Source organism: Protopterus annectens, chromosome 12.part0 (assembly GCF_019279795.1).
Source record: "Protopterus annectens isolate FY-2018-M chromosome 12.part0, PAN1.0, whole genome shotgun sequence".
NCBI lineage: Eukaryota > Metazoa > Chordata > Ceratodontiformes > Protopteridae > Protopterus > Protopterus annectens.
Window position 1 is genome coordinate 287,449,008 of NC_056746.1, and position 18,395 is coordinate 287,467,402.

General features: G+C 39.7%; 1 protein-coding gene across 1 annotated transcript in view; it reads right to left on the reverse strand.

Moving 5' to 3' along the window:
* Window positions 1-3,945: 3,945 nt before the first annotated feature.
* WFIKKN1 (WAP, follistatin/kazal, immunoglobulin, kunitz and netrin domain containing 1) overlaps window positions 3,946-18,395 on the reverse strand; it is a 153,108-nt gene continuing 138,658 nt past the window's right edge. The window contains exon 2 of the mRNA XM_044089348.1: window positions 3,946-8,152. Within this exon, the coding sequence (XP_043945283.1) occupies window positions 6,665-8,152 (1,488 nt within the window). The 3' untranslated portion in view covers window positions 3,946-6,664. The remainder of the gene's footprint in view (window positions 8,153-18,395) is intronic.

An 18,395-nucleotide genomic window follows, 5' to 3' on the forward strand; every position in this document is an offset into this window, starting at 1 on the left:
TCACTCTTCTGTTGCCCTCAGGTGGACTGATATCTGGTTTTGTCTTCTAGCAGACTGGATTGAGACCTTCTCTTCTAACCCTAAAGCTGACTTCTCTGTGGGCATGCTGGGGGGGGGGGGTCAGCATTGCCTGAGCTTGTAACATATTCCACTGCAAACAGGATGGCCAGAGAAGTGAATAGAGCTGGTAGGAAGGTACATTTCTCTGCCACATTGGGGCTTAGGATCATCAGCTATGTTCTTTTAAAAGACACCTGTATTGGCATAGAGGGATAAAGCTCTAATTAGAGCCCAGACAAATTAAATTTGAGTAGCAGCTTTGGAGCTGAAGGAGCTGTCTGGGAAGAAGGAAGCATGATGAAACTGCCTGCACATCTCTCTCTCTGTCTGAGGGAGGAACTGGGAAAAATCTGCTGTGGGCACAACACTGCCCAACTTGACAGAAAAGACCAGATGTCAGGAAGTCTGGTGCAGCTGGGGCAGACATGTGAACAGGGAAGAAGAGGGTTATGTAACTGGGGTGGGCCCCCTTTATATCTCTCACTGAACACCTACTTGCAGTTCAAGAGAAATACCTTCATGTCTCAGCTAGGGTTCTCCTTCTCAGCCTGCAGTTAAGCAGCCAAGCACAGTATGATGGCCCAATCAACATCCACTTCCCTCCTGTGCTAAGCAGTATTCATAACCAACAGAGTGGTGAAACAAGGCCTGTTAGGTGAAGAAACACATCTGGGGTATGCTTTGGTATGTGGTGATCCATGGCAAGGATGGAGAAGTGGCACATGAGAAGTGGTGGTTGACTCTACATATACATATGCAGGTTTCCCCCTCCCCTTCACCCTGCAAGCTGTCATGATGTCACAACCCAATCTCTCTTACCTGCAATAGTGGATGACTTGACTGACTTGACTATGGTGGCAGTTATGAGAGTGCTTACATCAGTTGGCCTGGGTAGGTTCATCCCCTTGAGGAACAAGGGGTTGGGGCTCTTGCTGAATTTCCCCTTTGAGAGAACCAACTGTTTTAGGCAGGGATTCAATTCTTGCTCAGTGCCTGGTTGAGGGCTAGCCAGCTCCTTAACATATCAGAGAAGGAAAACTTATTTCCTTGTTGACTGACTTATCCAGGAGAATGAAGATGGAAGGCTTGTATCTGCCGAATCCTCTACTTAAAGCTTCACTTACAGGGTGTCCAAGGTTCTGTGTTAGAGCTTGGCTACAGTTCTTATTCTAATGAATGATAGTCAGTATATGCCCACCCCAAATGTCCTCTAGTTCTTTCTTTGTCAGTTTAATAAGAGGGTAAGTGGACTGATCAATAGACTTTTTTTCTGCCATGACCTGGACACCATGCTGTAAGATAAAAACAGAAAATTATACACAGACTAAAGAATACATTAAGTTGTACATTGAACAGTAATAAAGCAGAGACAATATATATATGTTATTTTCAGTTATCAATGCAAGTGTTGTTATTGTTTACAGTATGAACAATTAAGGTAGGCATTCAACCAGTGGTTATTTGTTAAAAGTATATCTTTACAAGAAAGATGTGACAGCAGCATGAACTGTGAGATCGAGTCGTTGTCACAGAAACACGTGCATTTGGTATCCTTAAACAGTTGTTCATTTAGTTTGCTTCTAAGTAACCAAAATGTTTCTTGCTTCCTCACTTCTGCAAGCAGCAGTTCCAAACAGTTGGCCGTACCCTAGAGATAGCTGCTTTTCTTGTGGAGGTTTTAAAATGAGGTATAATGAAGGTAATGTTATCATTTTCTCTGTCTCTAAGTCTGCAGTTAGGTTCCCTGATTTGTAGTTTTGTTTTCAGAGGGTGGGGGCAGTGTCCTACTTTTAAGAGCTTGCAGCTTTGACAGCTAAGAAAAAATGTGGTTCTGTCATTTACGGGTCGCCAGTTATATTTCTGTAGAATTTGGCAGTGATGAGTTTGGGGTTCTGGACAAAGAACATATCCCCAAATCCTCAAGAAATATGTGGGCATCCTTTGGGGTACTGCTCCCATATTGAGTCGTCAGTTTTTTTTATTTCAAAATGTTTTTCCTTTGGGATACAAATCATGGCAGGTTCAATTTCCTTTAGAGGGTGGAGGTTGTAACCCTCCTGTGGGGTTTCTATTCTTGGCTATTCCATAGCCTGTGCTTCTTCAGAGACTTGAGCAACACCCACTGCCCCAGCAAAATGGTGTGGTGAGAGTGGATACTAATTTACCTTAGATAGCTTTGGAATCTCTTTAACGTCTGGTAACGGTTGTTCCCTTCATAAGGTAGGGAATATGGCTGGGTATTTTTGGTCTCCTGGCTGGGACTCTGGTCTGTAGCATCCTATCAGCTGCTTGCTGAGGACCAACGTGAGGAGCTGCAAGCTGCTAGAAAGCTTCTACATGAGCTTAAATAGGAGCAATTCTTCTTGGGAATGGATAGTACTTGCTAGTTACTCGGTCAACTGGCTGTAGGTGTCCAAAGTTCCAGGTGTCTGCCATTGGGTTGTGCCTCCATTTGGAAGGTTGTGGGCAGGATCTTGTTTGATCCCAGGTGGAAGATAGGTTGGATGCTGAGCTCTGACTGTTTTGTGACTTTGTTTGTTTAGGGATGTGCCTTGTATTCATGGAAATCCAACTGTTTGGAGGCATTGACTTCTGGTTTGACTAATTTATCAGGTGCTATATGGTCTCTGACTATGTGGTGTGAGAGTTTAGCTAAGGATAGTTCTACTACTACAAGCTTCAGTTTTTGCTTCCTTCCAAGAAGAAGGCATGAGGTAATCCCCTTCTGACAAGCAGCCAGCCAGCATGTACAAACACACACACACAGACACACACACACACACACACACACAGAAAAAGGTGGAGCATGTACAAAAAAGGCAGAGCTCATATCTAGGTGCTAAGAAGATGAATGTTTTTATTTTACTACAGAGAAGATGTATGTTTTTGTGTTGCTACCATAGAACAAATGAAAATGGAGACTGTCTGAACTCACATTAACTGATTATTAGTGCCAATGTTAATAGATCTTCTTGGTTTTGTGGCAAAACTATCAGGAGAACTTAAAGCCAAGGATGAGATGCTTGCTCATTTTGCTCTATAGAAAAGGTACAATTTCATTATGATAGTCAGATAGCCATATGCTTGGCTATTGGCTCTGTCCAGTTTGTGGCTGTCATGATAAGATGGAGGAGAGGAGTTTGCAGATTTCATTGAGGGCCCCAGACAGCATAACATTAATTTTGAGACTGTACATGTAGCTGTTTTTTCGTACTTAAGTCAACCACATAGGGGCAGAAATTTATTTTGAAGTTTATCCTGTATGATTGCTGGAGAGTCAGAAGATCTCTGCATTACCAAATCATCAGCATACTGGGAAAGATCAAGGTACATGCAGTAAAGGAATACACTGAAAATAAGTGGTACCAAGATGGAGTTCTGTGTGGCACTCTGAAGTGGTACCAAGATGGAGTTCTGTGTGGTACTCTGAAGTGGTACCAAGATAGAGTTCAGTGTGGCACTCTCCTCCAAATAAGCTGCTTCAGGAAAATAAGTCACAATATAATTTTTTGTTGTCCTTCTAGTCAGGTACCTGATGAGCCAGTCACGTCTCCTCTTCTATGAATCCCTTCTTTTAGTGATATCATTGCTTTGTATTCAGCAAGTTGCTTCAACTCTTTCTCAAAAAAAAAAAAGTGATCAACATTTCCTATGGCATGTCCTTACATCAGTTTTTGACTTGGAATGAATTCTCCAACACAACATAAAGGATTTTGCTGTTTTGATTCACTATATATATATATATATATATATATATATATATATATATATATATATATATATATGTATACACACATGTGTGTGTTTGTTGTTAAGAGTTACTTGAAATAAACGGTTTTCCCTTTTCCTTATGGAAACTTAAGAGTAGACTGTGCTATTTCACCTGTTAGCAAAGTATACATTCAATCCCACAGAAATAAAGATATGACATTTCCCTTACCTTACTAATTTTATTCAAAAACATTTTCTGTGTCAGAAAATTAAAAAAAAATAGAACAAGTGAATAAAGGACAAACAGCAATGCAACCAGTTTCAATTAGCTAATATGTTAAAATGAGAAAAATTGTAGCTCCTTGAATTAGTGTTTCAGCCATGTGATATGGATGAGTAAACACCCACATGAAGGTTATAAGAACCCCTGCTCTGAGTAAACCAGCTTTACTTCAGCTTTAAGCTACAATAAATACTAAACAAGCACTATATTTAAAAATTTAACAAAGCTTTCAACTGGGCCCTAAAAATAAAATTAAAAATAAAAGTAGAAATGCATCAAATTTTGTTTGCTTGATTATTACATTCTCCATACACACATAAAAATTGAAAACATAAGGTACTATTCACAGTTTGTATTAGAACAGCTTTCTTGACTTCCAGATGAAAAATGCTCCTTCCATAGTGCCTTGTTCATTGTGTGAGTCTTTGCAGTCTGTTCTCCGTGAGTGGGCCTTGAAATGTTCAAAGGTTAGTACTAGGCTAACTGCCCTTATGGGTAATTTTTAACCCTAGCCAATTACCCCATGTCAGAATCAAACCCTGCACCTTGTGTTTCTAAGGTAAGCACCTTAACCATTACGCCAACCTCCCAACTGTAAACAGGCCTCTGCTGTGAGCATGCCAGGAGAAGATCCTACTAGTTAAAGAGAGAAGAATTCTGAGTTATTTTAGCACAGGGAACCCATGCCAGTCCAAGAACTCCACTCCGTGAGACTGAGGCAAATATAAAAAACGAAACACTGAGCATATTATGAAGTTTGTATTATCTTATGAAAAAAGGGAATACTGTTATATAATGTCAGATCCAAACAAATAAAAAAAACACATTTAAGTGTGCATTAATAAATTTAAATGTGCATATGTCAGCCTTATTTTAGTGAGAAATGTACTACCTCCAAAATACACACACACACACACATACACACACTTACTTTATTTTCAGCACAATTAAGTCATCCCCAATCAAATGGAAATTATTATTTTTCTATAAATTATTTCAAAAGAACAAGATATATAATTTATAACTGACTTTGTAAAGTGAAAACACAGTTATAAGTGCAATAAGATGTAATGGGTGGAGTTGTATAAAATGAAGAGCTAATATCATGATGCCAGGTTGAAGGCACTCACTTATCGTCATGTACTGCAGTGGCCACAGATCTTATGTAAAACATGATTTATGTGCCCCCGTAGCAATGTCTTTTTTTATTTGTTTCCTTTTATACTACAGTATATGGCATAAGTATGTAATGTGTCTTATATGTTATAATTGTTTAATTGTGCTCCAGGGGTATTCACTGAGTGGTGTGCATGATTAATTTGGCACTATTACATGAAATTTATAGAAAATTTTATATTATTCCTTTAATGACCAGAATAAACCTGGCCAGAAAATTTCCTTGATCCCCTTGTGATAGCTCAGATATAATAAGCATTTTGTATTTTTAAATAACAAGTTTATTTGCATTTTGCTGTATACATTCTGTTCACTGGTAAAGTGTTTTTTTCAGATCTTGGGAATCTAATGTGCTGTATTTGCACCCATTTGGCAATTTTAGGCTGCTCAGTACCAGTTGTTGGCAAATATGTTTTGGTATAGCTAATAAATGGACTGAATAACACTGATAGCCAAGTTTTCCTTTTTAGGTATCAGTAGACATCTCATTTTTTATGAAACTGCTTTGGACATCTTTCCTACTGGAAGCAGTAAAACTAAGGTCTTGCACTAGGTACAGCTTACTGCCAGATGAAGTACTTTTACGAAGAGGAAGAGTGTACTACCTACCCTACCCTACATCTGAGCTTTTCATGTCCTGAATACTATGAAGTCTCCTGACATACAGGGAGTGCTTTACAATCCATTTGATGCTGAACGAGTAGTCCAAGTGCTTTCCTGGTGTGCATTCCAAGTATGTCTGTCGGTCTCTAAGGAGTGCAGAATAGTGTAACAGCATGCAGGTCTACTCAAATCACTCACTCTTATATAATCTTGACCTTTTATCAAGTACCTACACACATTCTTTTTTTTTTTTTTAAGAGAAGCATCTGAAGCTATGGAAGCGTCATACTTCCAACCTTATTTGAAGTGCACATAAAATACAGGCCATTCAGTCAGTTTATATCTTAAGGTTATGTTCCGTGATCATTTGTGCCCAGTCCCCATAGCCACAGGTATGCACCCTTATGGAGTTAGGCTTTATGGTTTATAGTAATTAACTGCATCTACTACATTGGGACTTGACTCCTACAACCATTTGTATTTATGCTGCCTTGAGCAAATCACTTAAACACCAAATATTTCTGGGTTGTGCCAACACAGGAGCTTTTGTCTGGGGGGCTGTGCTTGGTTATCAATGGAGACAAAAACAAAAATAGTACCATTACTACCTTTTAGCACATTTCCAACAGGCTGATGTCCCCAACAAGTAAACGATGACAATAATCTGTCACAGGAGTCCGGAATGCATATACCTTCTGCTGTGTTCTAAAACAACAATAGTTATTTAAGGCAGAATGGCTTCCAGAATATTACCACCATCAAAAACCTGAAAACATGCCAAAACATCTGGGACATGTTTAAACTTGTGTCTTTTGAGTGAGTTTGTTTTAGCTAGTCATGAAATCTCTTCAGTAGGTCACAGGTCTTTTTTTCAATAATCTCATAGATCTTTTTAATCCGCTTGTCGTTCACTGTTCGTACATAGCTTTGGGGCTGCACTACCGCCATCCCATCAGTAACTCCCCCCATGATGAGCAGAGGTCCATCCTGTGCAGTAATGTTAGGGCAAGGGCAAGTCCAATCAATATTTGCCAAGGTAACTTCCAGGTGTCTGACATTGAAGAACCTCAGCCCCATCTTCTCATCCTTTAGGACCTCTTCAAGCACAAACCTAGCAATGCCAGCATCTTGATCCTCAATAACCTCTGTTGGCCTTCCAATGATAGCAAAATCACTCTTGCAGAAGCTGGGAACTATCTTATTTTTTGGTCTGCAGGTCCTGCACCGCTTGACCTTGGGGTATGGACAATTGTCTTCACAGACGTTCTTGCTTTCAAAGTTGTTGTCATTTCCCTCACAACCACCATAAATAAATGCATGGCATTGCTTCATCAGTGAATTGTAGGCCCACCGGGGCTCCCAGTTTTTGCAAGGCCCCTGTACAGTGGGCAGCATACAGATGTTCACACTTTCTTTCACACATGCCTGTCTGCAAGCCTCATATGTTTCAAAGTTGTTTCTGTTCCCATCACATCCGCCATATCTGAAAGTCATGCATAACTTTTTCTTGTAGTCATAGAACCAACGAACATGTTTGTTTCCACAGTCCCTTATGTCTGGCTCTTTCTGACAATCAGTAACTGAGAAGGGTTTTGTGCTTTCAGACTGTGTTTCTTCCAAATGTTCCCTTTGGATAATAGACAGGGGAAAATCAGCTCGCAAAAGGCCAGCAGAATTCCTGGCTGTACAAGTATAAATTCCTGCATCCTCCCTTTGGACGTTGTAGATGACCAGCTGCCCTATGTTGGTGATGACCATATTACCATACATCTGGTCAGGTCTCATAATGAAATTCTGCTGGTGCTCGCTCTGTTTTTCCCAAGTGATATCCGGCCTGGGTCGTCCACTCACATCACAATGGAAGCTGACTGTGCCACCAACAAAGGCAGACTGGTGATAGGGATTGGTGTACAGAGCTGGAGGAACTTGATCATCAAGGGTAGCAAGAGTTGTATGTGTTGTGGTCCCCAGTGGAGCTGGGCTTGTGTTGGGCCAAGTGAAGTGGTAGCGACAAGTAACCACAGTAAGAGAAATACCCCGGATGCAGGCCTCAGCATCCATGTAGCACTTGTTGAAATAGGTGAGCCCATCAGATGCACAAGTGAAACTGGGCTCCTTCTCACACCTGTCTTTGCACTTGCAGACTGGCTGGCCATCCCAGATGTCACAGTCAGAGCCTTGTTGGGTACATATGAAGCTTTCACATGTCACTACTCTGGGAGTGTCATGGGGCACAAAGCTTCCATCAGCAAAACGGGCAGCTACACAGCTCTTCAGTCCACAAACATTGGTACAACACTTTTCAAATCCTTCACAGTCCTGGGGGAAGAGAAACAGATAATTTAACAAGACAGCACTTTTCTGATTGTTAGCATTTAACTTCAGTCATCTTTTTCTTAAATGATGTGTACTGGATAACTGTGAAGTCTAACTTGTTTGATTCAAGTTTTATTTTAAAAATAATGCTCACAAAGTGATATCCTATTCTTCTACAGCAGCAAGGAGTCTAAACAAAAAACTCTGCATCCTGCAGGCACTACTCACCTTGGAAAATACTGATATGTGCATCTCCCCAAACGGCTTTTGCATATTTACTAAAACCATTGTCCACCACATAGTGCCTTTTTTAGGCCATGTCAGTCTTCTACAACTCCAACATCACTAAACAGAATCTAGGCAGCATTAAGGTATTGCTGCTTAATGCTAGGAGCCTAAACAAAAAACTCTGCACCCTGCAGGTACTTCTTACCCTGGAAAACACTGATATGTGCATTGCCACAGAGATCTGGTTAATATTAGTGAAAGCACTCCATCAGCACAGGGCTTCAATGCCTTCACTCATACAGGCCCACAGCATCAGCCAAATGCAGTAAAGGTAGAGATGTCTCTATATTCTTAAAAAAAAAATCTCACTTTCAGATATGTTAGGCAAAACAATGACCTGGAACTCCTCCATATCCAACTAACTATGAACAAAACCCCTTATCATATCATAGCTAACTATAAGATCCCCTCAGTGGCCCCCTCAGCTCATACCTCCTAGTTAACAGCTATGGGGTCCCTGTATATTAAACCAAACAACATTCCCCTAAGAGACTTCAGCTATACCTTCATAAACTGGAGATTTATACATCCTCAAACATGTACGCACAGTGATTTCTGGACTTTATCAAAAAAAAAAAGCTCTCTGGGCCAGTTAGTCTACACCCCAACCAGAGGTGATAAACTTCTGGACTTGGTCTTTACCAGTATGAGGCAGCTCTTCTCTCCACCAATTGCAACCTCTTCCCTGTTCAAATTGGACCACAAGTCAGACACAGTCACCATAAGAGTGAAGCCTGAAGAATCCTCCAATACCTCAGTATTCACAGACTATGTGAAGTCCAATGTACTAAGGCTGAAAGATGACTTGGCTAAATTTGAAAGCCCTTACCACCTTGATGATCCCATTGCAGATGCAGAATTCTTTACTACCAAATTCTATACATGTGTAATTAACTGCATAGATGCATCTGTCCCCCCTCAGAAATAAATACAATGCCAAATTCAGTAATAAATCCCTGTGGTAGAACCTTAATATCAACAGGCTCTATAGTAAAAGAAAAAGTTTGCTGCATGCAAAAAAAATAAATAAATCTAACTCTGAAGAAACCAAAAATGCTCTTGCTAAACTAAACAATGAACTCTGGACTTGAGTCAAATCAACCAAAGCCAGATATGAGGTAAAAATAGACACATGGGAGAAAGATAACCACAAAGCTTTATTACATTAGAAACCTCAGAAACAATGCCTAGAACTGCACAGAGCTAATAGTAAATGATACCACCTTTTCTGACCCGGAGGACACAGCCAATCTACTAGTAGATAAATTTAGCTCAAACTTCACCACCTTCAACATTCCCAAATCTCCCAAGAACAAATTCTCAAGGCACTGTCTAAGACCAAGAACACTACTACTACTATGGAGTCAAACAAAATACAAGGATGCCTACTGGCTAATCTAAAACATTCTCTGTCAAACCTCCTACATAAATTGTTCAATACCAACCTCCAATGTGACAGACAAATGAATGACAGCAGCAATCATCCCTCTACCAAAAGGTGGGGTGTTAACTGACCTAGGAAATTATAGACCCATAAGTCTGGGAAGCCTCATCTGTAAGGCTATGGAAAGGATTATTATGGAATTAATAAACAAGGAACTTGGAAAACTACAAACCCTTGACCCAAGCCAGTTTTGTTTTGTCAGGGGGCAGAGTCTACCTACTCAACCTGGTCAACATCTTTAGAAGGTTATTGAATCAATGGATGACTGAAAATTAGTATGGATCACATATCTTGATCTCACTAAGGCATTCAATCCCATTCCACACTCATAGAAAGTAGGAAATTAGGATGGACAGCTCCATCTCCTTCAAAAGACCTGTCACCAGCAGTCTACTCCAGGGTTCTGTTCTTTCGGCACTCCTCTTTAGCATTTACTTCTCAGAGGTCAAAGCCAATATTAAGGGCTTATGGCTGTACAAGTTTGCTGATGACTGTAAACTAGATGCCATTATTAACTTTCCACAGGACACCAAAATCTGCTAAGAAGGCAGTTCTCAAACAAATAGCTGGTGTCAAAACCATGGACAAAACTAAATGTCAAAAAAACATAATATTATCCTTTGACAAGCTGCAAGCATGATGTCCTTTGCAATGGTCATACTGATAACACTCCCTTGAAAATTGATACAGCGGTTAGCTACCTGGGACCCTCTATGGACAATGAGCTGTGAGCTGTCCTTTGATTACCATGTATCCACTATGAAAGAAAGTCCTTTTGCATTGCATAGCTTACTAGTAAGGCATGGTATTCAGGTCCAGAGATGTGATCATTCCACTGTATTTGGTACTTATTAGGCTGATCATTGAGTATAATGCTCCCTTTGGCATGTAACTGGCCATGCATTTGACACACGTTGAATGCACACAGCATTTTCTCACCACAAAAATCAAGGGCCTAAATCATAAGAAGTACACTGATTGCCTCAAAGCCTATTCTCAGTATCATATAGACAGTGGGGGGATGACCTCTGCCTCACATTCAGAACCTCAGCAGATCCGACCCTCTCAGACCTACTCCACATCCACAAGTCCAGTGGTGGCTTAAACACCTGCTCAAGAGATCTTAATCTCTTCTGCATAAATAGAACATGTTGGTGAGATAGATATATATATCAGAGAGAATTCCACTTCTTTGGAATCGTCTTCCTCTCCATATAAAATAAAGTACTTCTCTTACTCTATTCAAGTGTAATCTGGGTGAATGGATCGGAAACCACATATTCATCCCTGGAATAGCATCCTCATCTCTTATGGAAAGGAATAACATTTATTACTTAAATTACAAAGGCCAAAAACTTCATGGGAATGCATACCTGGGCTTCTAAAGCTCTTGTAGGGTCAATAGACTAGTAAGAAACTATGAACCTCTAAATGTAAGTATTCCATTTAGTCTGTTGAAATGTTTGAAACTTTATGCCATAGCCCTCTCTCATATTTTCTTTACAAGAAAAGACAGAATGGACGTAGTTTAGTGCTATTTTTTGTCCAGCACTAAACTACCTCCATTCTGTCTCTATTTGGAGATAGGGTCACCAGAACTGAGCATACTACTCCAGATACAAGCTTGATGGTTATACGAATGATACATTTGTATCATACTTACTGGTGGCACCTTATTATGCATATCTCGGTATTCCACAATAGTCAGTATGGCTTTCTCACAATGCTTAATCATGTTAGGTAAACTGATGTGAAAGCCCAGTTTCATTTTCAGTTTTGTATTTCTAATTGTTCATCTAAAACTATATACTCTTCTTTGCTTTTTTTTTTTAGGTTTCCCAGATGCATTATTCAGTCCTTGTTTCCAATGAATTTAACTTGTCTTAGATCCCAGCTCTGTGGCACAGAGGGATAAAGTCCTGACTATGACCCAAATGACCTGAGTTCAAATACTGGCAGAGGTACTAAAATAGCTGAGTGGAAGTGGGGTTGGGAGTGAGCTGTTGTTACTAGTTTCCTATTCTGGAGGGAGGGAGAAGAACGATTTTTGAGATTCGTTCTTCTCCAGGTTTTCAGTCTTTTCTGCACTTGACATTCCAAGTGCGGACATTTCAGTAGGGAGCCCTTTCAAAATACTATCCTGATAAACAGACATTTGGCATTGTGCAATACTCATCCTAAAAAATGCAGACAGTGCATGAACACAGGATCATGTTTCATGGGTGCAACACCTACTGCTCTTGTTAGGTGTCACCCTAGTGGTGAGACAGAGGTGTTCTCCTCCCCCACCGACCCACAGGATGAGTGAGTCAACAACAGACACTCACTCCCATCTTCTTCTGCCATCCCTTACAGTCACCCGTGCTGCTTGAATTTCAGATGCTTGCTTCATAGTCAGGTTTTTATCCATCTATGCCATGGAGCTAGCTCTGGTAGAAGGTTTTGAGTAGATTTGAGGATCTGGACCACCATGGGAAGGTCAGCAGTGTTCCTGGCCATTACTGGAATTGAAGAAACCATGTAATTAGTTTGAGGGACTGGAGGTCTGAGTGAGCCTTACCAGATGAATGGGTTTCTGAAAATAAGAGATTTTTCCAGAAGCTGAGGCCCAGTAGAAGAAACCATAAGAGCCTGGGTCAGCATAGGGTTGTGAGAATGACTCTTGCTTTGCACTGTCTGGCTGTTTTTAGAGTTTTCATTATATTGAGGAAGAGGATAAAAGTGTAGTGATGACCCAGAAACCACTGCTGAACCAAAGAGTCCTGGGACATCTGCCCCAGTGAGGGAACAATGGAGAAGTATCTTCTGCATTTGGCACTGGTCAAGGATGCAAGGAAGTCACAGCATGGCCTTCCCAGAGGTGGAAGATGAGGTGCACCTCAGATTGAACTTTTGAGGTAACAGTAAACACTAGCTTAGCTATTCCGCTAGAGAGTTGGCTTCACTGCTATTTGAGCACTTTACTGTTAATCCCAGATCCTCAGCACCTCTCCGTATGTGAATTTAACTTATACGTTGACATGTAGCATCCTAAGAGGGACATCTGGTTTGAAGACTTTGTTTTATATAATCTTTGCTATTACTTCAACCCCAGAACTTGCCCCTGACTAGATAAAGGAATATAAATACTATATGGAGATTGAAGGTGATTTCTACCTGGTCATGGTTTTTAGAAAGAGCTAAGATCATGTACTTTGATGACCTTCATAATAAATATGGTCTCACCTTGTTTTATATATATATATATATATATATATATATATATTCTTTTTACCAGATATATATGCTTACCAAAAAGGTAGATATTCTACTAAGTAGCACTAAATAAATAAATAAAACAGACCAAAAGGTTGATGGAATATGTGCCTACCTTATTACGGTACATTTGATGTTGGTTGCAAGACAGGCAACATAAATATATGTCTTTCTTAAATAATAATAAAAAATGTGTTTATTGCATATAACTTCCTAAAGGAAGGATTCATTAAATCAGTCTATAAGCTCTGGGAAGACCTGTCTTCAGGTTTATACACACAACCTACATATGAAAAGGAGACAGCTGTCCTGAGAGTTACTAGTCTACAGAAGTATTCTCTTTGGTCCTTATCTACTTGGAAACATCTGCACAGGACCTTCCTGAGTCTGGCCTTTTTTGGTCAAGATGTGCCCAGGGGCAAATGTAAAGTGTTGGAAATATAATAAAACAGCCTTTGGCAAGTGGAAACACATATTTGGACTTTATGCCTTACACTACAGACCTGCTGGAAAAAATATGCAGGCAATGTGTCAACAGATTAATGGTCTACAGTTCACCCTTAACACAAGGAGTATGGTATTCCTTTTAAATACGAAAGGGAATTGGGTAGCAAAATATATCTATTAAGGGTGATTCTCAGAATGGTGAAAGAAGCCATCACAAGGAAACAAAAATATTACACCCTCTACAGTGGAAAGATGTTAGAAGATTGTTACTAATGTTTTCAAAGTGTGCTGTATGAAGGTAGCAGCATTTAATAGAATGGATCAGAAGTGATGCTAAGATGATCAGCTGTCTCACATGTACTGATCTCTACTAAGTGAGATTAAGAACCCTAAGTATAAATGTACTGGGAAGTGCTCTGATGTTTCTACATGTCCATAGTCTGTGTGAACAATACTAACACTGACCTCCCCTATTTTATGCTACCTATGTAATTTGCTGTTGGATGAAAATGTACCTCCTCATGGTGGAATGGAGGCAGGGCTGGTGTTAGCATCTTTGGGGGCTGCCAGCAAATGTCACGTGGGGTTCTAAGTACCACCCTGTGACTGACACCCCTCCCAAGCAATCTTTTAGTTCCTGCTGCAAACTTTTAGGAGAAGTACCCACAGACTGACCTTTAGCTACAGCACTCTTACATTACAAAAGGCTTATGTACCATAATATGTTGGCCCATCTCACAAAGGGACATTTAAAGTTACTGGCATTTAGTTGCAACAATGATACCACAACTATAGGTACAGGTCTGGACTTAGGTGAAATGTCACGCTAGGCACTGCCTACTGTTTCAGCCCACCCCCCACCTACACATGTACATCCTCCATTCCTCCCGTCTGTTTTCCCCATCTTGGGCTCTCCATACCATGCACATTACTTTTTTATTTATTTTTTTCTTGCATTTTGTCTTACTCTTTACCTTTACCAAGAAACCATAACTTTCTATATGCTGTGAAGTGCATTTTAATTTTTTTTCTCTTTCAAAACTTTTTCATCCAATGATGACTTGAACAAGAATTGTGATCAAGAAAAGAAATTCAGTGTTGATGTTTAGTTTTCATTTTCCATGCATCCTTTCAAAACACATTGCCTGATCAAGATAGCACAGTAAAAAAAATTAGGAAATAACTCAATTAAGCCAGTACCCCCAGAAGTCACAGGGGTTATAGATGTTCTGTGATGCAGTTTTAGAGCATTTTCCCAACCTTTTAATCTAATGGTGACCTAACCAAAAATCATAAGTAAGAAAAGAACTTTGGTCTTGTTTTTTCTTTCAAGGAAGACATAAGTTGTGCCCAAGGATTAATGTTCAAGGCTGACAAAATAGTAGCTCATGATAAACTAGCAAGCCAATTGCTGTGTGGATACACATGTCCTATCTTGGAATACTGCCTGCCTCCCTAATCCCCCCCCCCCAAAAAAAATACAGTCACTAACTATGCATCCTTCTGGTGTTAGATTGGGATGAAAGCAAAGATTGAAATTGCCACAGTCATGTATTTCAAGTGACTGCTAACATACATATACATATACATATCATACCTCCTCACTACTCACCCCTCACCCCCGAAAAGCAGTCAGCTGTATATGTGCCTGATGTGTGATTTTGAGGAAAGTGAAAAAAATAATGATCACAGTAATGTATTAAACTTTGTTGCTCCTAAACAGAACACTACCCTTACACAAGCAATAGTAACCTTCTTGTACACCTCTGAAGTCTGTGAGAAAAGTAAAAGAAATAATTAGCACACTTTCCTCAGCCCAAACTCAAGCTATAATGACCCACTGTGCACATATCTAAGGTTTGACTGTGATGAAAATTGAGGTAATAACCACACAATCCCCACTCCCCACATAACCTACAGCAGCTTTCTGTGCACACACATCTGAGCAGGAATTGTTTTTAGAATGGGTACAGTTGTGAGCAGAGGCCATTATCAGCTTTATCCTAACAGGGTTATATCACAGCCCTGTTCAGGTTAAATAGTGTAATCAGAAAATCTGATATATTTTTTTCCTCATTTTTCCCCAACCAGTAACAGCTTTTGTGGGGCCACACAGTCAAGGATGATTAAGGAAGCCCCCATGTATTCATTTACACTGTCTGGGGAGTGGGGGCCACCTGACTCCTACAAAATCTAAATGTCTGAATGTTCTGTGATGTATTTTATGTATAACTTTTGAAATATAGTTACTACTTAGTTACTATTTTTTTATTGACACTGAGAAGAATAATGCATGTGTCCTGGCATTATTGGGTGCGTGCATAGCTAAAAAATCAGCCGTATTTTTTTACACACGCGCGCGCGCACACACACACACACACACACACACACACACACACACACACACACACACACACACACACACACACTCACTATAGCAATACTAGTTTTGCACTTATTTCAGCAAATAGCAATACATTGTGCAACACTGGTACTGCCACATGAGATCAGTGACTGCTGTTTAGCAGTAGTCAAAGTGCAGCAGGGGTAAGTCACTTTTATTTACCTCATTGAGAAGTAATGCATACTTGCCACTGTCCTTGATTTTACAGACCTTCCCAACTTTGCTCATAATTTTGATCTGTCCCTCATAAAAAGTTTGATCTGCTGGTAAGTCATTCAGGATTACAGACCATTAATAAATCCAGACATCAGAATTTTATACTTCTTATTGTCCAAAAAAATGCATGTTGGTACAAAAAGTATTGTTACCTTTTTAAGCGAATTAGAATAATATTTAAAAAGCATTCTGCAGATCAGTGTGTGTGATACATCTTTAAGAAGCTTTCCAGTGAGTCAGCAATGCATGTAAGTACTGATCATGTGCAAGCAAGAGTGCCATTTTGAGTGAGCAGCCGGAGTGAGAGCATGCAAGTATGTAGTCAGTCAGTTAGTTAGATAGTTTAAGTTTAATGTTCCTGCCATTTATCCTGATGTATTTGTATATGATAAACTTCTTAAACGAACACCCAAGCCTCGATGTCTTCTTAATGCACGTAAAAAGAGCAACACATTCCTGAATTTGAGCCTTTATTCTGGTATTATTTTTGGCATTGTGCTGAATTCTTCATCAAAGAAATTAAGAGTTACAGTATCTGGTGTTCTGTCAGTATTTACAAAACTCTCTGAAAGAGAAAACCATCCCTGTAGATCGGAAGCATCAGCTCTTCTTAAATCCAAAATTTGCACTGAGATCAGTCACTGTAGGCTGCTAAGCTATCTAGTGCTTACTTTGCTCACTAGCATTATCCAAACAGGGTCATGTCACAGCCCTGTTCAGGTTAAAAAGTGTAATCAGGAAATCAATAATATTTTTTCTCCAACCAGCAACAGCTTTGTGGGCCCTCCACAAAGTCAAAGATGATTAAGTGGGCCCCCTGCAGCCATGGGTATTGCAGGTACCTAAAGCTGGCTATATTGTTAGTTTTAGTGGACAGAATGTCCTCCAACAAGGTTTAACTAAGCCGGAAGCACTATGACAGTGGTAAAATATTTAATGGAATTGTGAAGTGTAGTTACTTGATAAAACACTGCTACCACAACCAGAGATATCTTTGAATTTTAAAGTAGATATAAACAAGAGTTATTACCCACCTGGTTTAGTATACAGGATTGCTGTACTAGTTTTGGTGATTTGATAGACTTGTTAGAAAATATCTAGATAAGATAACTTGCTATGTTTGAGAGCTCCCCAGAAACAGGGGGCCCCCAGGAACCACAAGGTTCGCTGGTGCCTAAAGCCAGCTATGAATGGAGGAAAATGTAGTAGTGACCTAAAGTAAATGCCTGGTTTGGCTGTTTTATGCTTGTCATGCTAGATAACTGACAGGCAACATTTTTAAATAAAGAAATATTAGAACTCTTAACGTCTTGCACTATGCTTTGTTGAAAGTATGACCCTTGTTTTTTCTTTCACTGCATAAACAGTAAAGAAATCTGGAGTTTGGCCTTCACAAACCCTTAAAAAAAATTTCAAATTAGATCAAAAGGAAGTACTAACTCTGGTCTTTTATATTTCGCAGTACACCCAACTGCATAAGACAAAGCATGAAGGGTATTGGAAAATGATTTAATTTGGTAAGGATTACCCTTTATTCTAATTGAAGTGGCATATGTGTGCTAATGTTTTGCAGTTTTAAATAGTAAAGCTGGTCTGGTGCTTGAGTTCCCTGCCATCTCTGCCATTTTTAAGGTATGTTATGACTGTAGCCTTAAAAGACAGCTGTTACAAACTGCTGGTATTACATGCACTGCAGTTTTCCTCCTGCTAAACTTTTGTTCTAACCAGTATACAAAACAAAATTTGCTGCATATGGTCACAGGCAATGAGTTAATGTAGAAACTAGCAAAGTACCATAAACTGAAGCATACTTGTGATTTAACGTGACAGCTACTGAAAGATAGTTGCAGAAAAGGCCTTTGAAACTAGAAACTAAAATGTTACAGCTTAAGAGCTGAGAAGCTGAATTGACTTTAACTGATTGTTTTTTGATTTTCTATAGATGGTAGGTCATGCATGCATGACCTCACCTCATTAAAGCAGAAAGGTGGTTCATAGAGGTTTGCTTCAACAGCATGCACAGAAGTGCTGTGAATGGCTCCAGAAGAGCTGCTTTATATGTTCATTTGCATTTAGCTAGTGCTATAAAGGCCCAACAAACACAGTACTATTCCACAAGGCAAACCTTTTTTGCTGCCCTGAGCATGCATGACCCTAAAACAGGTATATTGTTTTTGTGTTATAAATTTTTT